Source organism: Oncorhynchus gorbuscha, linkage group LG11 (genome assembly GCF_021184085.1).
Source record: "Oncorhynchus gorbuscha isolate QuinsamMale2020 ecotype Even-year linkage group LG11, OgorEven_v1.0, whole genome shotgun sequence".
Lineage (NCBI taxonomy): Eukaryota > Metazoa > Chordata > Actinopteri > Salmoniformes > Salmonidae > Oncorhynchus > Oncorhynchus gorbuscha.
In genome coordinates this window covers 27,465,874-27,491,527 of record NC_060183.1, presented here as the reverse complement: position 1 = coordinate 27,491,527, position 25,654 = coordinate 27,465,874, and the positions used below count along the sequence as shown (strand labels likewise).

Here is a 25,654-nt window from a genome sequence, read left to right as displayed (position 1 = left end):
ACACCTTTTCCATTTATATACTGTCCATACTGTCTACACACACTATATATATTCAATTTATACAGTATAATATTTATATATATAGCGTGTGTGTAGACAGTATGGTCAGTATATAAATGGAAAATGTGTGTACAGCAGTAGTTCTATAGGATGAAACATGACTAGAACAGTGTATACCTATAAAGTGGGTAAAACAGTATGTATACATTATTATAGTGACCAGTGTTCAATGACTTCATTGCTTGTTCAGATATTTCGTAAAATTTCATTTATTTGTTACTTTCTGGAATATGTGCGTATTGTTTTTTTTTTTTTTTTTTTTTTTTTTTTTGGGGGGGGGGGGGGTCAGCCTGGGTAATTAAGTATGAAATGTAATTTCCCTGGTATGTGTCCGGGAGGCGGCGAGCACCGTTGTGCTGCTGTGTAATCTTCTTAATGAGGCTCCTCGGGATGGATAGCCCTTACGTGGGGAAATAATTGGGGGAGTGAGGGAATTGTGGTCACACAAAAAAGGAGGGAGAGTAGGAGAGTGGCGTAATTATAACATTCCTAATTTTGTATCTTTTGCTAGTCCCCACAAGGTCAAATGCTATTTCTAGGGGGTTTAGGGTTAAGCTTAGAACTAGTGTTAGGGTTATAATTAGGTTAGGGTTAGGAGCTAAGGTTAGTTTTAGGGTTAGGTAAAATAGGATTGTGAATGGGACTGAATTGTGTGTCCCCACAATATTAGTTATACAAACCCGTGTGTGTGTGTGTGTGTGTGTGTGTGTGTGTGTGTGTGTGTGTGTGTGTGTGTGTGTGTGTGTGTGTGTGTGTGTGTGTGTGTGTGTGTGTGTGTGTGTGTGTGTGTGTGTGTGTGTGTGTGTGTGCCAAAATTGGGATCAATTAGGAATTTCTTCATCTAAATTCAATTCAACCCAAGAATTTAAATTTGCATTGGACACACCTCAGAGGCAGCAGAATTTGAATATAATTTCATTCACAGCAATTCAAAGAAATTCAACAGATGTGAAATAAAGACATTCCTTTGACATATATTTTACAAAAAACGTCTGTCACATAATTAAAAAATATATACAGATACCATTTCAAATATGAACTTGATTATAAGTCAACTGTCAAACATTTTTTTGTGATGAGATGTTAGATTGTTCTCTTCCATTCTGGAGTCTTTGATTTGATCTAATGCATTCTGGGAAATTAATTTTTTCTAATATGTAAGTGAAATTTGAATTATTATAGACAACCTACAAAAATATACAATAATATTTATAAGTTTAGGCAAATGAGTAAAAACATGTAATATTTCAACCATATGTTATACATATACATGGTGTCAACATCTACATTTGTATAGGGATGTGTCTACATACAGTACATAATAGCCATTTGAATAGCCATTACCCATTTAATTTTCATTGAATAGAAGTTCTACCTTTAATTAAAATGCTGTTTCCTGTGAGGTGTAGTCAATTCAAATTCAAGAATTCAATTGAAATTAAAGGGCACTTCGCAACTCCATTCAGAATTGACCCCAACCCTGGTGCGTGCGTGCGTTGTAAATGTTGGAATTGTCCCCAAACCATCACCTCTTGACCCATAATGACAGGCTCCTCTCGATTGTGAAAATGTGCAATATAAAGGGAAGAAGAAAAGAGGGACACTGTACAGTTACAATGACCATGTGTTATTTCCCACTTGTTTCGACTGCTGGGATGTTTCCCCCACTTCAATTAAGAAGCTGAATGGCACTGAGGCAAATCCAAGGAAAAGCCAAGCTGATTTAATGTTTTTTTTTAGCGAATGAGTCAGGGACGTCAGCGAACGCTGGGACTTCTTTTTTAATTTGGCTCACATTACATCACCGGGGTCGGGTCAATCCATCCTTCCGACAGCCAACAGAGCACGTCCTAGTGTTGATGAGAGGCGAAAAAGCCCGCTGCGGGCACCAAGTGTTGCTAAATCTCCCTGCAGCAACAGCTGATCTTTGTACTTCATCAAGCTTTACCCAGGCAACCCTATAACGCGTATATCCCCCAGCATGCTTTGAGCTGAGAAAAACAAACCATGACACAGACAGATCATGGTCTCCCATCGTCTCTTGATCAGGTAGCCCTGCCTGTGACTTCAAAATCAGTGTCAGCCCGTTTGTTTCTCTCGTGAGCGACCAGGGTTTATATCTCCCTTGTAACACAGAAAGGCAGACTTTCTCTCGAGCAGGATACAGCACAGAGTAAAGGTCCAAACCAGCTGAAATTGCTGAAATAACAGCATGGTTACTGTTAGATTTGACCACAGTAGTATAATAATAATAATAATATATGCCATTTAGCAGACGCTTTTATCCAAAGCGACTTACAGTCATGTGTGCATACATTCTACAACGACCAACTCCACATTGTTGCTTCATCATCTCCCACTTGAACACTCCACAACAACCTGCTCACATAAAAAGCAGGTCAAGACTGGTGGACTCATTGGAAACTGGGTTACAGTAGATTATATAAACCAGGGGGGACTAGAATTACACACTCCCAACCCCATAGGGAGATAGAAAAAGAGAGTGGACGAGGCAACGAGAGGACATAAATGAGAAATACTTAGCTGAATCAGGTGTTTTATAGAGTAGTTCTGGAACAAAACCCTGAACACCCAGTAACTCTCCAGGAGGAGGGTTAGTCAACCCTGACACAATCGATTCCTTGCCTCCTTAAAACCCACAGAAAGACGGATTGAGATAGATAGTTATTCCCAACTCCCTTGAACAAACAGCCTAAATATAGGAATTGGGGGTAATCATGGTGTATTTTAGGGCACTGAGATGCTTTGCAGTTATCCCACACTTTCTCTGAAGTTACAGCGTCAATCCTTTAACAGCCTGTTCTCTCTTCTCTCACACACAGGTGTTCCTGTCTTCCTGGACTGGTGCTACAAATAGTGAGCTATTCACAGCACGACCAACTGCTAACAGGGAAGAAATGAAAGGGTGAGGGGGGGGGGGGGATAATGACATACACTACCGTTCAAAAGTTTGGGGTCACTTAGAAATGTCCTTGTTTTTGAAAGAAAAGCACTTTTTTTGTCCATTAATATAACATCAAGTTGATCAGAAATACAGTGCAGCCTTTGTTAATGTTGTTGTAAATGACTATTGTAGCTGGAAACGGTGGATTTTGTTATGGAATATCTACATAGGCGTACTGAGGCCCATTATCAGCAACCATCACTCATGTATTCCAATGGCACGCTGTGTTAGCTAATCCAAATTTATAATTTTAAAAGGCTAATTGATCATTAGTAAAGCCTTTTGCAATTATGTTAGCACAGCTGAAAAGTGTTGTTCTGATTAAAGAAGCAATAAAACTGTCCTTCTTTAGACTAATTTATTACTCGTCGCCAAACCCACTGGCTACAGGTTATCTACTGTCTCTGCTAGGTAAAGCCCCGCCTCATTTCAGCTCACTTGTCAGCATAGCAGCACCCACTCGTAGCACGCGCTCCAGCAGGTATATCTCACTGGTCACCCCAAAAGCCAATTCCTCCTTTGGTCGTCTTTCCTTCCAGTTCTCTGCTGGCCATGACTGGAATCAATTGCAAAAATCTCTGAAGCTGGAGACTCACATCTCCCTCACGAGCTTTAAGCACCAGCTGTCAGAGCAGTTTACAGATCACTGCACCTGTACTTAGCCTATCTGTAAACAGCCCATCTATCTACCTACCTCATCCCCATACTGGTATTTATTTATTTTGCTCCTTTGCACCCCAGTATCTCTACCTGCACATTCATCTTCTGTCGATCTACCATTCCTGTGTTTAATTTCTATATTGTAATTACTTCGCCACCATGGCCTATTTATTTCCTTAACTTACCTAATTTGCACTTACTGTATATAGACTTTTTGTTTTCTTTTGTTCTACTGTATTATTGACTGTATGTTTTGTTTATTCCATGTGTAACTCTGTGTTGTTGTATGTGTCGAATTGCTACGCTTTATCTTGGCTAGGTTGCAGTTGCAAATGAGAACTTGTTCTCAACTAACTTACCTGGTTAAATAAAGGTGAAATAAAAAATAAATAAAAAATAGTTGAGTGGCCTAGCCAGTCTCCAGATCTCGACCCCATAGACAATCTTTGGAGGGAGTTGAAAGTCCGTGTTGCCCAGAAACAGCCCCAAAACATCACTGCTCTAGAGGAGATCTGCGTGGAGGAATGGGCCAAAATACCAGCAACAGTGTATGAAAACCTTGTGAAGACTTACAGAAAATGTTTCACCTCTGTCATTGCCAACAAAGGGTATATAACAAAGTATTGAGATAAACTTTTGTTATTGACCAAATACTTATTTTCCACAATAATTTGCAAATAAATTCATTAAAAATCCTACAATGTGATTTTCTGGATTTTTTTTATTCTCGTTTTGTCTGTCATAGTTGAAGTGTACCTATGATGGAAATTACAGGCCTCTCTCATCTTTTTAAGTGGGAGAACTTGCACAATTGGTGGCTGACTAAATATGTTTTTGCCCCACTGTATCACATTCATATAAGCATTCAGACCCTTCACTCAGTACTTTGTTGAAGCATCTTTGGCAGCTATTACAGCCTCGAGTCTTGTTAGGTATGATGCTACAAGCTTAGCACACCTGTATTTGGGGAGTTTCTCCCATTCTTCTCTTCAGATCCTCTCAAGCTCTGTCAAGTTGGATGGGGAGCGTTGCTGCACAGCTAATTCAGGTCTTTCCAGAGATGTTCATTTGGGTTCAAGTCCCAGCTTTGGCTGAGACACTTGTCCCAAAGCCACTCCTGTGTTGTCTTGTCTGTGTGCTTAAGGTTGTTGTGCTGTTGGAAGGTGAACCTTCGCCCCCCAGTCAGAGGTCCTGAGCGCTATGGAGCAGGTTTTAATCAAGGATCTCTCCGTACTTTGCCTCGATCCTGACTTGTCTCTCAGTCTCTGTCACTGAAAAACATCCCCACAGCATGATGTTGCCTCCAGCATGCTTCACCGTATAGACGGTGCCAGGTTTCCTTCAGTCGTGACGCTTGGCATTCAAAGTTCAATCTTGGTTTCATCAGACCAGAGAATCTTGTTACTCATGAGCGGCTTTAGGTTCCTTTTGGCAAACCCCAAGCAGGCTGTTATGTGCTTTTTACTGAGGAGTGGCTTCCTTCTGGCCACTCTACCATAAAGGCCAGATTGGTGGAGTGCTGCAGAGATGGTTGTCCATCAACTCTAGAGCTCTGTTAGAGTGACCATGGGTTCTTGGTCACCTCCCTGACCAAGGCCCTTCTCCCCGGTGTCTCATTTTGGCCAGGCGGCTAGCTCTAGGAGTCTTGGTGGTTTGAAACTTGAGACCAATGTGTTCTTTGGGGACCTTCAATGCCTTGACACGATCCTGTCTTGGAGCTCTACGGACAATTCCTTCGACCTCATGGCATGGTTTTTGCTCTGACATGCACTGTCAACTGTGGAACCTTATATAGATGGGTGTGTGTTTCCAAATCATGTCCAATCAATTTAATTTACCACAGGGGGACTCCAATCAAATTGTAAAAACATCCCAAGGATGATCAATGGAAACAGGATGCACCTCGCTCAATTTCGTGTCTCATAGCAAAAAGTCTGAATACTTATGTTAATAAGGTTTTTTGTTTTTAATACATTTGCAAACATCTCAACCGACCTCTTTTCCCTTTGTCATTACGGGGTATTGTGTGTAGATTGCTGAGGATTTTTATTTATTTAATCCATTTTAGAATAAGGCTATAGCATAACAAAATGTGGGAAAAGTCAAGGGATCTGAATACTTTCCGAAGGCACTGTATATACAGTACCAGTCTTGGACACACCTACTCATTCCAGGGGGTTTCTTTGTTTTTACTATTTTCTACATTGTAGAATAGTAGCGGAGACATCAAAACTATGAAATAACACATATGGAATCATGTAGTAACAAAAAAAAGTGTTAAAAATATATATTTTATATTTGAGATTCTTCAAAGTAGCCACCCTTTGCCTTGAGGACAGCTTGCACACTCTTGGCATTCTCTCAACCAGCTTCATGAGGTAGTCACCTGGAATGCATTTCAATTAACATGTGTACCTTGTTAAAAGTACATTTGTGGAATTTCTTACCTCCTTAATGCGTTTGAGCCAATCAGTTGTGCTGTGACAAGGTAGGGTTGGTATACAGACGATAGCCTATTTGGTAAAATACGAAGTCCATATGATGGCCAGAACAGCTCAAATAAGCAAAGAGAAAAAACTGTCCATCATTACTTTAATTAAGACATGAAGGTCAGTCAATCTGGAACATTTCAAGAACTTTGAAAGTTTCTTCAAGTACAGTCGCAAAAACCATCAAGCGCTATGATGAAACTTGCTCTCATGAGGACAGATACAGGAAAGGAAGACCAAGCGTTACACCTGCTGGGGCGAAAATGTTCATTAGAGTTACCAGACTCAGAAATTGCAGAGCAAATAAATGCTTCAGAGTTCAAGTAACAGACACATCTCAGCATCAACTGTTCAGAGGAGACTGTGTGAATCAGGCCTTCGTGGTCGAATTGCTGCAAAGAAACCACTACTAAAGGACATCAATAAGAAGAAGAGACTTGCTTGGGCCAAGAAACATGATCAATGGATATTAGACCGGTGGAAATCTGTCCTTTGGTCTGATGAGTCCAAATTTGAGATTTCTGCTTCCAACCGCTGTCTTTGTGAGACGCAGATTAGGTGAACAGATGATCTCCGCATATGTGGTTCCCACCTTGAAGCATAGAGGTGTGATGGTGTGGGGGTGCTTTGCTGGTAACACTGTCAGTGATTTATTTAGAATTCAAGGCATACTAAACAAGCATGGCTACCACAGCATTCTGCAGCGATACCCCATCCCATCTGATTTGCGTTTGGTGGGACTATCATTTGTTTTTCAACAGGACAATGACCCAAAACACACCTACAGACTGTGTAATGACTATTTGACCAAGAAGGAGAGTGATGGAGTGCTGTATCAGATAACCTGGCCTCCATAATCACCCGACATCAGCTCATTTGAGGTGGTTTGGAATGAGTTGGACCGCAGAGTGAAGGAAAAGCAGCCAACAAGTTCTCAGCATATGTGGGAACTCCTTCAAGACTGTTGGAGAAGCATTCCAGGTGAAGCTGGTTGAGAGAATGCCAAGAGTGTGCAAAGCTGTCATCAAGGGTGGCTACTTTGAAGAATCTCAAATATGAAATATATTTAGATTTGTTTCACACTTCTTTGGTTACTACATGATTCCATAATAATGGTCTGGGGCTGTTTTTTTAATGGTTTGGGCTAGGGCCCTTAGTTCCAGTGAAGGCAAATAACGCTACAGCATACAAGACATTCTAGATGATTCTGTGCTTCCAACTTTGTGGCAACGGTTTGGGAAAGGTCCTTTCCTGTTTCAGCATGACAATGCCCCTGTGCACAAAGCGAGGTCCATACAGAAACGGTTTGTCGAGATCTGTGCGGATTAACTTGACTGGCCTGCAAAGAGCCCTGACCTCAACCCCATCGAACACCTTTGGGATGAGTTTGAACACTGATTGCGAGGGACTTTCTTCCAGTGTTCCAACATCTACTGGAAAGCATTCCCAGAAGAGTGGTATAGCAGCAAAGGGGGGAACCAACTCCATATTAATGCCCATGATTTTGGAATGAGATGTTCGACAAGCATGTGTGCACATACTTTTGGTCATGTAGAGTACACAAAACATTAAGAACACATGCTCTTTCCATGACATAGACTGACCAGGTGAATCCAGGTGAAAGCTATGATACCTTATTTATGTCACTTGTTAAATCCACTTCAATCAGTGTAGATGAAGTGGAAGAGACAGGTTAAATAATTGAGACATTGTGTATTGTGTATTGATTGTGCATTTTTGTCCCGCCCAGTTGTATCATTGCACTCTGATGCAAAACGCAGCTCTGGGTGTACTTTAAGACCGCGTAGAAGCCTCAGAGTGATCGGGTAGGCTGTTTTCCAGTTTCAACCCAGCTGGATTTTAGGACCTCACAGACACCACCACAGCGTGCGGACAGGCTGTGTGAAGCCAAAGCTTCTGAAAGGCTGGCGTATTGGACCAGCATGGGAGAGATGAACCGAGGCAGCTGCTGTCTGTGTTGTTATTTTTCTCAGAGTTGTAAAAGTAAGGAGAGCAGAAACTGGCTTCTCCTTAGTTGACTGATCTAGCTGGCAAGATAACTGTTTTTTGACAGAAAAATAAATGTTTATTCCCAGTGCTGAGCTAGTAGTGCAACTGACATTCTATGTTAGCTAATGTTTCATCCCCTCTCGACTGAAGTGAATGAACACCTAGCAGCTAGTTAGCTAGCTAGCAGCTACCACAGCCAGTTCAGCTCTAGCTAGCCTCTAGCTATCTGTCAGGTAGCAGCATCTGTCACGTCTACTCCTGCTCCTCCCCTCCGGTGTTTGACGTCGCCGGTTTACTGACCACTGGTCCTGGGAATCATCATTACGTACACCTGGCTTTCATCATTACGTGAACCTGTGCTTCATCATTAAGCACACCTGGACTCCATTACCTCACTCATTACCTCCCCTTTATCTGGCACTCCTTTAGGTTCTTTCCCCATGCAGTATTGTTTCTGTTTCATGTCTAGACCCTACTCTTATGTTGTACCAGTCCATGTTATATTAAACTTACTACCTTCTTCTCATCTCCCAGCATCTATGTTACAGTATCTAACAGCTGTTGGAAATGATTTGTTGCCTTTGTTTTGTCCTGTTTCAGTCAATTTGATGATGCACCATTGTATCATTAGAAAGTAGAGCTATCCAAATGTTGGCTAATTCTAGCTAGCTCCCTAAATGTAGCTATTATTTTTGCCTCAATCACACTAGACCTGAATGAAACGATGAAATCAGCGACCAAACGATTGAAGACCGATATTCTGACATTTATAGGACAAGCAAGAAGCTTTAAAGATTTAAACTTTTTTAAGGAAGTCTGATAAACCTCTAAAGTCGATTTCCAAACTGTATCAAGGGTTGATAGAGGCTTTGCCCGACACAAAACTTAGGAGACGCTATTGACGATGATGAATGGATACAGATATGTTAGAATGCCCAATCATGTTCATATAATCTCAGACATAAATTTCTGCAGTTTAAGACCATCCATAGAACATACTATATGCCAGTGAAACTGAATATCATGCACACAGAAATGTAATTATTCTGCTGGAGGTGTAAAACATAAACAGGGACATATTTGCATGTGCTATGGTCTTGTGAAGGCTAGCTGAATTCTAACAAAGAGTATGTTCTTCTATCTTAGCATGTCTGCAGATTCTTCCTTCTCCCTGTTTTTGTTTGCTTGGAAAAGTTGATAGTGGAGACTTATCAGAATAAACTGTAACCTAATATGTAAAGTGGTAAAGAAATGCATTACAATTTCTTCTAATCCTCCCACAATAGATGGAAGAAATGTCAAGGTATGTGTCACTAGATTTGATTTACTATAAGATTAAGGTTATACTGTGCACCTTTCATAAGGTTGTGATGTCTTATATGGAATACAGTACAGCAAAAGGAGTCTGTATTGAAAACATGCCCACACCAGGGGAGATACAGTTCCTATTTAGGAAATCCCTAGCTCCTGGGCTGCTCAGTCCTGGCCCTGGGGGTCTGCCGTACTGTCGTTGTCACTCTGGCCTTTGCCTAACACACCTGAAACCAATAATGAATATTTAGTCTGGTTAAGATTTGATAAAGACAAAGACAATCAAAAGTCTTTGTACGTCATTTGTAAGAGTTGTTCATTTGTTAGGCTATTGGTTGAAGGTGCAACAAAATATTATTGAATTATCATTGATCTAGTTCAGTCTTATCAATCGCTAAAACATATTTTTAAATGATCTCTTACTTGTTGACTGGGCATTTTTGTGTACTTTATGTTGTTCAAAATAGAGACGGTTCGACGGGCCATGGGTCATATTAGATTGTGTAGAAATGCAGGAAGTTAGCTTAAAATACCCAGACCCCCACCAGGTTATGTTCCCCCCACTTCGAAAACCAAAGTTGCGCCCCTGGTAGTAGGAGTTTTTGTGAAGAACTGCAACACTGCTGTGTTTTTCACGCTCAGCAGTTTCCCGTGTGTATCAAGAATGGTCCACCAGTATGCATGTACAGTTGAAGTCGGAAGTTTACATACACCTTTGCAAAAATACATTTAAACTCAGTTTTTCACAATTCCTGACATTTAATCCTAGTAAAAATTCCCTGTTTTAGGTCAGTTAGGATCACCACTTTGTTTTAAGAATGTGAAATGTCAGAATAATAGTAGAGACTAGTACTTTAACTTCCTGACTGTTGTCTTGTGATGTTGCTTCAATATATCCACGTAATTTTCCTACCTCATGACGCCATCTAATTTGTGAAGTGCACCCTTCCCTCCTGCAGCAAAGCACCCCCACAACATGATGCTGCCAACCCCGTGCTTAACGGTTGGGATGGTGTTCTTTGGCTTGCAAGCCTCCCCCTTTTTCCTCCTAACATAACGATGGTCACATAACGATGGCGGTTTTGGAGCAGTGGCTTCTTCCTTGCTGAGCGGCCTTTCAGGTTATGTCGAAATAGGACTCGTTTTTACTGTGGATATAGACACTTTGGTACCCGTTTCCTCCAGCATCTTCACAAGGTCCTTTGCTGTTGTTCTGGGATTGATTTGCACTTTTGGCACCAAAGTGTCTCCTTCCTGAGCGGTATGACGGCTGCGTGCTCCCATGGTGTTTATACTTGCGCACTATTGTTTGTACAGATGAACGTGGTACCTTCAGGCATTTGGAAATTGCTCCCAAGGATGAATCTTGTTTGTGACTTGTTTGTGTCTACAGTTATTTTCTGAGGTCTTGGCTGATTTCTTTTGATTTTCCCATGATGTCAAGCAAAGAGGCACTGAGTTTGAAGGTAGGCCTTGAAATACATCCACAGGTACACCTCCAATTGACTCAAATGATGTCAATTAGCCTATCAGCTTTTCCAAGCTGTTTAAAGGCACAGTCAACTTAGTGTATGTAAACTTCTGAACCACTGGAGTTGTGATACAGTGAATTATAAGTGAAATAATCTGTCTGTAAACAATGGTTGGAAAAATGACTTGTGTCATGCACAAAGTAGATGTCTTAACCCACTTGCCAAAACTATAGTTTGTTAACAAGAAATTTGTGGAGTGGTTGAAAAACAAGTTTTAATGACTCCAACTTAAGTGCATGTAAACTTCCGACTTCAACCGTATGTATGTATGTGTGTGTGTGTGTGTGTGTGTGTGTGTGTGTGTGTGTGTGTGTGTGTGTGTGTGTGTGTGTGTGTGTGTGTGTGTGTGTGTGTGTGTGTGTGTGTGTGTGTGTGTGTGTGTGTGTGTGTGTGTGTGTGTGTGTGTGTGTGTGTGTGTGTGTGTGTTGGCTGTGTGCTTAGGGTCATTGTCCTGTTGGAAGGTGAACCTTCGCCCCAGTCTGAGGTCCTGAGCGCTCTGGAGCAGGTTTTCATCAAGGATGTCTCCGTACCTTGCTCCGTTCATCTTTCCCTCAAGCCTGACTAGTCTCCCAGTCCCTGCCACTGAAAAACATCCCAACAGCATGCTGTTTCACCGTAGGGATGGTGCCAAGTTTCCTCAAGACGTGACGATTGGCATTCAGAGTTGAATGCATTCAGTTGTACAACTGACTAGGTTTCCCCTTTCCCTTTCCCTTTGCCAGTCTTGGTTTCATCAGTCCAGAGAATCTTGTTTCTCAAAGTCTGAGAGTCCTTTAGATGCCTTTTGGCAAACTCCAAGAGGGCTGTCATGTGCCTTTTACTGAGGAGTGGCTTCCGTATGGCTACTCTACCATCAAGGCCTGATTGGTGGAGTGCTGCAGAGATGGTTGTCCTTCTGGAAGTTTCTCTCATCTCTGCAGAGGACCTCTTGAGCTCTGTCAGAGTGACCATTGGGTTCTTGGTCACCTCCCTGACCAACGTCCTTCAACCCCGATTGCTCAGGTTGGTCGGGCGGCCAGCTCTATGAAGAGTCTTGGTGGTTTCAAACTTCATCAATTTAAGAATTATGGAGGCCACTGTGTTCTTGAGGACCTTCAATGCTGCAGAAATTTTGGAGTACCCTTCCCCAGATCTGTGCCTCGACACAATCCTGTCTCGGAGCTCTACGGGACAATTCCTTTGACGTCATGGCCAATTTAATTTACCATTTAATCATTGGAAACAGGATACAACTGAGCTCAATTTTCGAGTCTCATAGCAAAGGGTCTGAATACTTATGTAAATAATGTATTTATTTTTTCTATTGGGGTATTGGGTGTAGATTGATGGATTTAATCCAATTTAGAATAAGGCTGTAACGTAACAAATTGTGGAAAAGGGGAATGGGTTTGGATACTTTCCGAATGCGCTGTTAACTGGAGAGAGAGAGAGAGAGAGAGAGAGAGAGAGAGAGAGAGAGAGAGAGAGAGAGAGAGAGAGAGAGAGAGAGAGAGAGAGAGAGAGAGAGAGAGAGAGAGAGATTCTCTGTGATCCCATGAGCATTCCTAGAATGTAAATGAATAAGTCCTGTAACTTAGGCAGCAACGATTATAGAAATCCCAACGTGTGTGTAATATAGAGAGAAGAGTAATAACTCATACTTGTGCACATACATGACCATACACACACACACACACACACACACACACACACACACACACACACACACACACACACACACACACACACACACACACACACACACACACACACACACACACACACACACACACACACACACACACACACACACACACACACACACACACACACACACCACAAGCTTTTTGACCATACCCACACACTCTCTCCACACACATGTGCACACGCACACACACGAGCGTACACACATGACAGAGTGAGTGTCATCTCTCCACCTCCCTCTGTGTTGGATTTATAGTTGGCTTCCCCCTCTGTCGCACACTCACACTTGGAGAGGAAACATGATCCTCGTTCTGGGTCTCTAGGTAGATGAAAATGCCAAGAGAAACGGCTACAATTACCATATCCCTATGGTACTGCAATATATGTTACAATATACTGGCATGTTCCCAAAATATGCTGTAATAATAGATGTTCATAATAATATGTTAATGACATTGTGTTATAATTATGTTATAATAATATAATTTAGATGTATCAACTTGCAGTGTGTAAGGGACAATTTTATCTATAGCAGGTAAACATAATCTTAAAGCTGAAATGCGCATCATTTGAAACAGCGCCACTGTCCGCCCCAGTGCACTGTGCTATCTTAGCTCCATATGAGTTTCAATGCCATACAACACTCCTTCCATGGCCTCCAACTGCTCTTAAACGCTAGTAAAACCAAATCCATGCTTTTCAACCGTTCGATGCCCGCACCCGCATGCCCGACTAGCATCACCACCCTGGATGGTTCCAACCTAGATTATGTGGACATCTATAAGTACCTAGGTGTCTGGCTAGACTGCAAACTCTCCTTCCAGACTCATATCAAACATCTCCAATCCAAAATCAAATCTAGAGTCGGCTTTCTATTTCGCAACAAAGCCTCCTTCACTCACGCTGCAAAACTTACCCTCGTAAAACTGACTATCCTACCGATCATCGACATCGGCGATGTCATCTACAAAATAGCTTCCAATACTCTACTCAGCAAACTGGATGCAGTTTATCACAGTGCCATCCGTTTTGTTACTAAAGCACTTTATACCACCCACCACTGTGACCTGTATGCTCTAGTCGGCTGGCCCTCGCTACATGTTCGTCGCCAGACCCACTGGCTCCAGGTCATCTACAAGTCTATGCTAGGTAAAGCTCCGCCTTATCTCAGTTCACTGGTCACGATGGCAACACCCACCCGTAGCACGCGCTCCAACAGGTGTATCTCACTGACCATCCCTAAAGCCAACACCTCATTTGGCCGCCTTTCCTTCCAGTTCTCTGCTGCCTGCGACTGGAACGAATTGCAAAAATCTCTGAAGTTGGAGACTTTTACCTCCCTCACCAACTTTAAACATCTGCTATCTGAGCAGCTAACCGATCGCTGCAGCTGTACATAGTCCATCGGTGTATAGCTCATCCAATTCACCTACCTCAACCCCAGATTGTTTTTATTTAATTTACTTTTCTGCTCCTTTATCTCTACCAGTACATGTTAATCTGATCATTTATCACTCCAGTGTTAATCTGCTAAATTGTAATTATTCACTCCTATGGCCTATTTATTGCCTACCTCCTCATGCCTTTTGCACACAATGTATATAGATTCTTTTTTTTTCTCTACTATGTTATTGACTCGTTTATTGTTTATTGTTTACTCCATGTGTAACTCTGTGTTGTTGTCTGTTCACACTGCTGTGCTTGATCTTGGCCAGGTCGCAGTTGCAAATGAGAACTTGTTCTCAACTAGCCTACCTGGTTAAATAAAGGTTCAATTAAAAATATAAAAAAATATTTTAAAATGTGTTATTGTTTTTGTTGAAATGGAGGAGAGGAGCATTCAGCACCGCGAAAACATTTCTTGCAGTATACTCTGCTGTTTTATCGCGCATGCATCCATGTGCAATGATATCCAATGATGTCAGAGGGAACAATACAGTGTTCGCAGTTTGAAGAAACGTCTTTGTTTTTGTAATATTGCAAACTGACGCGGCAGTTTCTCCAAGTATGGATTCCAGCTTTAATGCCATATATTGACATGCCAGCAGCATACCACCCTGCATGCCACTGCTGGCTTGCCTCTGAAGCTAATCAGGGTTGGCCCTGATGGGAGACCAGATGCTGTTGGAGGGCCAGTAGGAGGCACTCTTTCCTTTGGTCCAAGGACACCCTGTGTTTGGGTGCTGTCTTTCGGATGGGAAACCTGTCCTGACTCTTTGTGGTCACTAAAGATCCCATGGCACTTATCGTAAGAGTAGGGGCATTAACCCCGGTTGTCCTGGCTTCATTCCCAATCTGGCCGTCATACCATCATGGCCACCTAATCATCCCCTGCTCCCGATTGGATCATTCATCTCCACTCCCCTGCAACTATTCCCCAGGTGGTTATTGTAAATGAGAATGTGTTCTCAGTCAACTTAACCGGTAATTAAAAAAATAACAGAGTTGTAGGTTTGCTACTAACCCTCTAATTAGTGATTTTTCAGCAGCCCCCCAAGAGATGAGTCTGACATTGAAAATGACCTGGCATGTGCATGCGTGTGTAGCATTTTGTGGTAAGCGGAGTGTACATGGGTACTGCTGTGTGTGCCAGTGTGTAGGTACGTGAGCTATGCGTCTGTGTGTCCGAGTGTGATTCATTCCGAGCAGGTGTGAGTGAGCCTGTATGGCGGCGTAAACAGTGCCATCTGCGAGTAGGTGGGATCGGAAGCGTGGCACCAGGCCTCTGGCAGACGAGGGGGAGGTCGTACCACACTGATGCCCAAGAAGGGGAGAGGAGGGCCTGAAACACACCCCCTCAGCCCCTACTTTTCAGTATGAAAAATCTCTCTGGAGGCCCTATAGACATCCCAACACCCAGGGGAGTAAGAAAACCATCAGGGACATATATGATGACCTATATAATGCAGCTGCTGCTAGTGCAGCATTGCCATGTTCAAGACAGCCACAGTAACACGGTTATCACTCGTTAATAAAGCCACAAAGGTAGAATTATGGATAAACCCCACCCATTTCTAAAATGTATCTTCATATAATCTGATTTGAAAACCTAACACTAACCTTAACCACACTACTAACCTTATGCCTAGCCTTAAATTAAGACCAAACAGCTAATTGGTATAGCCAATTTTGACTTTGTGGCTGTAGAATCTGACTTTGTGGCTGTCTAGTTGAAACCCAGCAACACCCAGGGGGATAATGTAATCAGTTTCCACTCTGACCCCTAATCCACAATGCCAGTGACTCTATTCCTTAGAAACTGCCTTGAGTCTCCCGGCAACCATGGCTGGGAGGCTAAGATTTTGCCATTTTAATGCTGTGACTCCAGTTTCAACCTGCAGAGGAGGGAGAAATGGAGTTTCATGTTAGACCACACCAGTGGAAATGGATGTTAGACCACACCAGTGGAATTGGATGTTAGACCACACCAGTGGAAATGGATGTTAGACCACACCAGTGGAAATGGATGTTAGACCACACCAGTGGAAATGGATGTTAGACCACACCAGTGGAAATGGATGTTAGACCACACCAGTGGAAATGGATGTTAGACCACACCAGTGGAAATGGATGTTAGACCACACCAGTGGAAATGGATGTTAGACCACACCAGTGGAAATGGATGTTAGACCACACCAGTGGAAATGGATGTTAGACCACACCAGTGGAAATTGATGTTAGACCACACCAGTGGAAATGGATGTTAGACCACACCAGTGGAAATGGATGTTAGACCACACCAGTGGAAATTGATGTTAGACCACACCAGTGGAAATGGATGTTAGACCACACCAGTGGAAATGGATGTTAGACCACACCAGTGGAAATTGATGTTAGACCACACCAGTGGAAATGGATGTTAGACCACACCAGTGGAAATGGATGTTAGACCACACCAGTGGAAATGGATGTTAGACCACACCAGTGGAACTGTATGATGTAGAACCTGTCTTTTGTTAGTTATTTATTGACAAGCCCAAACGGTTATTAAGAGGCTTTGAACTTCACCCATGTTAGTTTTATTGGGTATTTGAAATACCCATTTATCTTTGGAATAAGTTTGAGTGTATGAACTTAAAAATGACCATTATGAATTTGGTTCAAGTTTGAATGATTGTTGTTCCTTGCTCAATAATTATCCAAACAGTTTAACAGTTGAAAGCATAACGCACATATGTAAACCAATTAACCAATCAGGAATCAGCTAATCAACCCAATGTACCAATAGAAGAATTAATTGAGGGGGTCCCAGTACTCACACTGCCCAGGTTGACCTCTCTCTTGCCGCCTCTGGAGAACTGGCTGGTCAGATGGTAGATCATGGTCCGCCCCCGCTTCCTGGCTTCGCTGAAGTGAGAGCTGCCACTCTTCCTGCTCCGCCTCTTGTCCTCTGAAACGTTAAAACACACAGTCACCTCCATGACGACTTCCATCTGTTTTTTAACATGCTTGTTTCATGTCACAAGACAATACAGGTCTACAGCTCGGTGTCTATATGAGTTAACTACTCAAATAATATCTTTGAAGTTAACACAAATGGCTGCCCAACGGCATAATAAATAAATAAATAATAATAATGACAAAACAGGAGAACATTGCGGAGGGGAAAAAAGGTGGTACATCATAAACCACATCCAAACCAAAGGAAAATAGTTTTTGGTGAGAGCGATTTTGAAGTGTGGCCTACCTTCTTTCTTGTGATGCACTTTGCCATGTGTGTCAGTGATGTCCTTGAACGAGAAGAGGAATAGGACCATCTCCCCCTTCTCGTTCTTTATGGGCACAACGTCCAGTAGGCACCAGAAAGAGGTCCCTGAACAAAGCAAACAAACAAAGATTTTTGTTGAGAACAAAAAGAAGCAATGTAGGACATGATCCATGAGCTTCCTTGCATCATTACATGTAATGAATAAATAAATGATACCGCAAAAAAAATGACGTTGCTCAGATTAAAAATGGTACTGCTGGCATCTCATTAATAACAGTGATAAAGCAGATAAGAGAAGAAAAAAACTCTTGCAACCGATTGCTCACGTTGGCTAGCTAAGCTCTCTTGGTCTCCTTGGACCATGCAATAGATGTATAATGTTAAGGCTTGAGTTTAGCCAAAGTAGCAATTCAGCAGCAATTCAGTAGCAATTCAGTAGCAATTCAGTAGCAATTCAGGGTCTCTTGCTTTATTTAGATCTGTAGACACCCAGACTATCAACAAACTTTCCATTCAGTAATTAGCAACACAGTGGTTCACATAATTTTCTGTGTACGGTTTGGGTCTCTGTTGAGGGAACAAAGCTTATAGTAAGCCTGTTTCGGAGGTGGGAGAAGCTCTTAGTGCTGTGTTCTGTGTGCAAGCGTTACATCTTATTGTGGGCCACAGGACAATACTGGCAATTAGTTTAGAATCCTACTTAAAATTCAGTCATTCAGAAGCGAGTGTATGTTCACACACACACACTCACACACACACACACTAATTCCTTGAGTTAAACACGGCAGCCCTGTTAAACCTACTGCATAGATTCTCGTCCATATTTCCGTCTCTGCTTGCTATTAGCTCCTTCCATCGCTCATGGGTTACAGGCTCACCTCTGTCACAGCTTGAGCTCTCCAAATTCAGACCAGACCATGTCCAAACTCTTCACTCGGGTCAAACTGCTCAGATTGAACTCTGTCAATAGCATGGTACATGTTGTCGTATGTAGTATGGTGCTGATTTCAAATACTTTATCAGTGCTTGAATGAGTGTGCCTGGTTTAATGGACTAATAGAGTAGTCCCAAACTGCAAATCCCACCATTATGGCACTCCAGGCAAACGCTCCAAGCAAATGCTCAAAGTATTTGAAAGATTTCAAATAGTAGCTGAAACCAGGTCTGCGTCTATGCTTGTGGGGCACACTCAATCATCACAATAGAATCTCTAGAACAGACATCCCCATTAAATAGAATAGAATTCTATTTCTACGGTCTCACTCTCACCGTTCTTCTTGTAGAAGTGGACCTCAGTCTGGAACTCCTCTCGTCCCTCCAGGGCCTTCTCCATCTGCTGGGCCACGTGCTCGCTGGTGTCGTGGCCGTACAGGAAGCGGCAGCTGCACATCTTCTGCATCACCTCGGTGCGCGCAAAGCCCGTCAGCTCGCAGAAGCCATCCGAGCAGTAGACGATTGGGTAGCCGCGGTGGCCCTGCGCGTTTCCCAGCAGGAAGTTGCTGTCTGTGGGGTCGAGGAAGAGAACGAGAATGTTTGTCAATCAGGAGTGTTTGGAAAGAACTGTTTGGTTCTTGCATGGGCTATGTAGACTTTAAAAAAAATGTTTTAACCTTTATTTAACCAGGCAAGTCAGTTAAGAACATATTCTTATTTTCAATGACGGCCTGGGAACAGTGGGTTAACTGCCGGTTCATGGGCAGAACGACAGATTTGTACCTTGTCAGCTCAGGGGTTTGAACTCGCAACCTTCCGGTTACTAGTCCAACGCTCTAACCACTAGGCTACGCTGCCGCCCCTTACACTACAGTAATAGGTAATAGGTAGGCCTATGCCTGGCTAATAGGTAGCAATTCCTGGCAGACCACCAAGCACCAGCCCGCCTGACATAAAACAATGCTCTTCTTGCCCTTTCATTCTATCCACACCTCGGGCTCCATCTACCCCCTTTCTTTTCCCCTTTTTTTCTCTCCATCTCATCAGCACCATGGACAGTGTCAGCCTAAACAGTACAATAGTAGTCTCGCAGAGCATTGGTGCTGTATTCACACATTATGGCAAAATTCCAATAATCTCTTGTTCACTGCAAATGCATTGGATTGTTGTATATATGGGCAAGAGGGACCAGTCATTTACCTTAAAATCCATTAAGGGAAGTGAGCAAGTGCACATTTTGGGAGAAAGTAGAGATTTATTGGGATCACAACCTCTATTAATTTAGCTATGCCTGCAGGCTCTACCACCACAGATTACCAAACACCAATACCTCTACCCAGGGGCTCAACCCATTCCTGTACATGTAGGGATCAGATAACAATATGTTCACATATGCCCAGTGGCAACATACATGCTCTCCTCCCATATTCCAAAGAATAAAATAACTGTGCACCATAAGCAGTTTGTGGCGCCGAAAAGCAACAGTCAAGTACACCTGACTGAGTCTGGCATAACTGGCATTTACATCATTTAAACATCTCGGTGTTGAAGTAAGGGCCGGGATTTGGATTTACACTTTGGGTCTACATGTCCATTAGGTATGTAACCTAGGTTCCTTGAGGAGGAAGGCTACAATGTTTCCAATGTAAAAACATTCAAGTCAAAGACTGAATCAAGGCAAGCTTGACACACACCACCAGCAACTCAAAATTCCAGAGGGAGTAGGCTACACTCGGAGGAGGAGTGCAAGAGCACGATGAAGGAGAGCTAAAGCAGCTGACGACACGCTTTAGACAAACTAGCGCTTTAATTGGCCGTTCTCGACAGTCAGGAAGCCATCCGCTGGGGATTTTTCAAAGTGGTGACAGCCTTCACGGGCGTGCAGCGAGCGACAACAAACCCGCCACGGAGGAATTACATAAAGAGAAGCAGGCAGCAACCACCGGATCCACCGCCTCAACACCGGCAGTCAATGGAAGTTTCGTGGCGAACGGTTCCTGGCAAGCTGTGTCTTGAGAACCTGAGACTTGATTGGCTATTTATGGCCCTTTGTGAAAGAGTCTGAATTGGTGGATTAAAGTGGTTCGTTATGAGGACACGCTGACTGTCAATGTTTTATCGTTTTGTAGCTACAAAATGTCAGAAAACTGCACCTCACTAAACAAGTTCAAAGAGTGTCAAACAATGAACGTCTACTGAAGCAATGCCAATAACTCCTGAGGTCTAGAGAGAAACACTGACAACGTAGCAAATACTATAGGCCTCCATGTACTCTTTACATGCTACCTTGTAGTCCTAACCATCAAACACTATATACATGTAGCAGAGTAGGCCTATAGGCTACAGTTTGTTTTGCTAGTTTGTTTTTGCTAAACTCAACCCTTTACATCTTCAGCTTATGCAATATGGTCTAAGAATACATTCACTAACTCTAGTTAGCAGTATCTCTATATTGTCTCCCAAGTGGGTCAAGGGTACCCCATAAATCACAGTGTAAGAATATCTTGGCACCAAAATGTTGAGCTATTCTGTACTTGAATGTATTTTTCATTCTCTGATACTGACTAACCATGCTCACGTGCGCTGTCATCTTTAGTGTCGGATTTGCAACTTCATTGATGCAACCAATTTAATCAACTGTAAATACAGGAAAACCACACCGCTGCTTCACTCCGAATGTCAATGCTGTTAAAACCAACACACACCACAAGTTCCTCTTGTGGATGTTGTCATTGGGTATTGACACAGATATTGACCTGAACACACCTATCCTTAAAATCACAGCACAGAATAAAGATTGAGTGAACCCGCATTGTGGTTGCCCTTTAGCTGTGATAGATTGAATTGAGCCTGTTGGAGTATTTTCAGAATCATTTTTGTTGTATTGTTTGCTAGCTGGCTCCAATGTTGCTAAAGCTAGCTAGCTAGTTAATATAACTTGTTTTCTCCAAATGTATGTTAGCTAGTTAAGTTATATTATGAATATAACTAATCTGCTGTCGACATCAGATTTTAGAGCACTTGTTAGCTCCAAAGGTAGTTTGTAGCTTTGACTGCATGCTGACAGTGCATGTAGAGCCATCCAGTGGCGAGCCACACTACAAAAACAATTTTACCAGGTTTCTGTGAAGCAATTTTATTGACAGTCCACCACAACATACCCGAGAGTCTCATTATCAGCAAGGTGTAGTATGTGTTTAATTGAATTGTGTATTAAAAACAAGTTTGAGATCATTTTGAGGGATTTTCTTCAGTGGTTTGAATGAGGAATTAGGCTGCCCGGAAAAATATTGTCAGAGATTGCAACAGTAAGGCGTAGGGTCAATTGTTGTCAATAAAGGCTTTGTGTCTAAAGCTTAAAATGTGTTAAGCCTGACAGTGTATGCCACTGTCTCATGTCTAAAAATATAAAGATCACTGCCAACTCTAGGAAAAGAGGCAATAGTTGCCTCACAACAGAGAGGGGCCATAGAAGTCTGATAGAAGCACACTGACAAAGCACCCAAAACATAGTGGAGTACAGCATACAGTTGAAGTCAGAAGTTTACATACACCTTAGCCAAATACATTTAAACTCAGGTTTTCACAATTCCTGACATGTAATCCTAGTAACAATTCCCTGTCTTAGGTCAGTTAGGATCACCACTTTATTTTAAGAATGTGAAATGTCAGAATAATAGTAGAGAGTGATTTATTCCAGCTTTTATTACTTTCATCACATTCCCAGTGGGTCAGAAGTTTACATGCACTCAATTAGTATTTGGTAGCATTGCCTTTAAATTGTTTAACTTGGGTCAAACATTTTGGGTAGCCTTCCACAAGCTTCCCACAATAAGTTGGGTGAATTTTGGCCCATTCCTCCTGACAGAGCTGATGTAACGGAGTCAGGTTTGTTGGACTCCTTGCTCGCACACGCTTTTTCAGTTCTGTCCACAACCTTTCTATGGGACTGAGGTCAGGGCTTTGTGATGGCCACTCCAATACCTTGAATTTGTTGTCCTTAAGCCACAACTTTGGAAGTATGCTTGGGGTCATTGTCCAGTCGGAAGACCCATTTGCGACCAAGCTTTAACTTCCTGACTGATGTCTTGAGATGTTGCTTCAATATGTCCACATCATTTTCCTTCCTCATGATGCCATCTATTTTGTGAAGTGCACCAGTCCCTCCTGCAGCAAAGCACCCCCACAACATGATGCTGCCACCCCTGTGCTTCACGGTTGGGATGGTGTTTTTCGGCTTACAAGCCTCCCCCTTTTTCCTCCAAATATAACAATGGTCATTATGGCCAAATAGTTATATTTTTGTTTCATCAGACCAGAGGACATTTCTACAAAAAGAACGATCTTTGTCCCCATGTGCAGTTGCAAACCGTAGTCCTTGCTGAGCGGCCTTTCAGGTTATGTCGATATAGGACTCGTTTTACTGTGGATATAGATACTTTTGTACCTGTTTCCTCCAGCATCTTCACAAGGTCCTTTGCTGTTGTTCTGGGATTGATTTGCACTTCTCGCACCATCTCTAGGTGTCACGTTCTGACCTTTGTTTCCTTTGTTTAGTATTTATTTAGTATGGTCAGGGTGTGAGTTAGGTGGGCAGTCTATGTTTGTTTTTCTATGTTTTGGGGTATTTCTATGTTTCGGCCTAGTATGGTTCTCAATCAGAGGCAGGTGTCATTAGTTGTCTCTGATTGAGAATCATACTTAGGTAGCTTGGGTTTCACTGTGTGTTTGTGGGTGATTGTTCCTGTCTCTGCACCAGATAGGACTATTTTTGGTTTTCCACGTTTATTGTTTTGTAGTGTTCATGTTTATCTGTTTTTATTAAACATGAATCAATATAACCACGCTGCGTTTTGGTCCGCCTCTACTTCACCACAGGAAAACCCTTACACTAGGAGACAGAAAGCGTCTCCTTCCTGAGCGATATGATGGCTGCGTGGTTTCATTATGTTTATACTTGCGTACTATTGTTTGTACAGATGAACGTGGTACCTTCAGGCGTTTGGAAATTGCTCCCAAGGATGAACCAGACTTGTGGAGGTCAACAAGTTATTTTCTGAGGTCTTGGCTGATTTCTTTTGATTTTCCCATGATGTCAAGCAAAGAGGCATTGAGTTTGAAGGTAGCCCTTGAAATACATCCACAGGTACACCTCCAATTGACTCAAATGATGTCAATTAGCCCATCAGAAGCTTCTAAAGCCATGACATCATTTTCTGGAATTTTCCAAGCTGTTTAAAGGCACAGTCAACTTAGCGTATGTAAACTTCTGACCCACTGGAATTGTGACACAGTGAATTATATGTGAAATAATCTGTAAACAATGGTTGGAAAAATGACTTGTGTCATGCACAAAGTAGATGTCCTAACCGACTTGCCAAAACTATAGTTTGTGAACAAGAAAGGTGTGGAGTGGTTGAAAATCGAGTTTTAATGACTCCAACCTAAGCGTATGTAAACTTTCGACTTCAACTGTAAGTGCACAATGTGCATCATCAACTGACAAAAACATGCGTGTGTATGTGCGTGTGTAAGGGTGAGCGTGTTTGTGTTTATACAGTGTTGTGAAAAAGTATTTGCCCCCTTTCTGGTTCTCTCTATGTTTTGCATATTTTTTATACTTAAATCAGATCTTCAACCAAAACCTAATGTTAAGTAAAGGGAACCTGTGTTTACAAATAACACACAAATATATACACTTACTTCATTTTTTTCATTAACAAAGTTATGCAACACCCAATTCCGTTGTGTAAAAAAGTAGTTGCCCCATTACACTAAATAACTGGTTGTGCCACCTTTAGCTGCAATTACTGCATCCAAATGATTCCTGTAGTTGTTGATCAGTCTCTCACATCACTGTGGAGGAATTTTGGCCCAGTCTTCCACGCAGAACTTTAACTCAGCAACATTTGTGGGTTTTCAAGCATGAACTGTTCGTTTCAAGTCCTGCCACAACATCTCAATAGGGATTAGGCCTGAACTTTGACTAGGTTGTTCCAAAACAAGTTTGTTGCTTTTTAACCATTTTCATGTATACTTGATTATGTGTTTTGGATCATTGTCTTGCTGCATGACCCAGCAACGCTTCAGCTTCAGCTTACAGACAGATGGCCTGACATTCTCCTGTAGAATTCTCTAAAACAGAGCAGAATTCATGGTTCCTTCTATTAAGGCAAGTCGTCCAGGTCCTGAGGCAGCAAAGCATCCTCAAACCATCACACTACCACCACCATGCCTGACCGTTGGTATGAGGTTCTTACTGTGGAATGCAGTGTTTGGATTTCGCCAGACATAATGGGACCCATCTCATCCAAAAAGTTAACTAAAGTTTGCCAAAAAGCAACCTGGAAGCACCTGGATCATCAACAAGACTCTTGGAAGAATGTTCTATGGACATACGAGTCAAAACTTTGGAATGGCCTGGTCAAAGTCCAGACTTAATCCCAACTGAGAGGACCAGTTCATGCTTGAAAACCCACAAATGTCGCTGTGCTAAAGCAGTTCTGCAAGCCAGAGTGGGACAAAATTTGTCCGCAGCGACATGAGAGACTGATCAACAACTATAGGAAGCGTTTGGTTGGAGTCATCGTAGCTAAATTTGGCACAACCAGTTATTGAGTGTAAGGTGGAATGTGTGTGTGTGTGTGTGTGTGTGTGTGTGTGTGTGTGTGTGTGTGTGTGTGTGTGTGTGTGTGTGTGTGTGTGTGTGTGTGTGTGTGTGTGTGTGTGTGTGTGTGTGTGTGTGTGTGTGTGTGTGTGTGTGTGTGTGTGAGAGAGAGAGCGTGACTGTGTGGGTGAGTGTTTTTGTGTGTGTTCTGCAGTGCCTCAGTCCTTGGCCATAATCCTCTTAAAGATACACTATGCAGAAATCACTCCTCAATTTCCTGGTTGCTAAAATTTTAATAGTTTATGTAACACAACAAGCAAGTATAGTGTAGAGAATCATTATACCATCTAAACCGTTGTGAAATATTTTTCCATGTACGAAAATAAAATATTTTCAGCTGTTTGAAGCTGGTGTACAAAACCGAAAATAAAAGATGAAAAAATTAAGTGTAAGTATGGGAAAAATATAAATAATGTACATAGAAGTGATCTGCTGCTTGTTAGACTTGCTTTCAACGAGAATGACATATCTATAACACACATTTATGTGAATTTGGTCAGGGTTACCCAAAAAGTTACATATTGAAGCTTTAAAGATCTTCCTTCAAGGATCTTGCCTCTATATAATTTAATTACACATCTATAAGGCACAGAACTGTAGATTGGAGCTAGATTCTAATGGTTACAGCAACAGACT

The 25,654-nt window shown here is 42.2% G+C and overlaps 1 protein-coding gene across 1 annotated transcript in view; it reads right to left on the bottom strand.

Annotated features, from left to right (window-relative positions):
• The window catches only part of kcnh4b (potassium voltage-gated channel, subfamily H (eag-related), member 4b), a 64,458-nt gene that overhangs the window by 27,131 nt on the left and 11,673 nt on the right, over positions 1 to 25,654 (bottom strand). The window contains exons 2-4 of the mRNA XM_046369211.1: positions 18,688 to 18,921; positions 17,398 to 17,523; positions 16,970 to 17,100 (exon numbers count right to left, since the gene is read on the bottom strand). Of these exons, the coding sequence (XP_046225167.1) occupies positions 16,970 to 17,100; positions 17,398 to 17,523; positions 18,688 to 18,921 (491 nt within the window). The remainder of the gene's footprint in view (positions 1 to 16,969; positions 17,101 to 17,397; positions 17,524 to 18,687; positions 18,922 to 25,654) is intronic.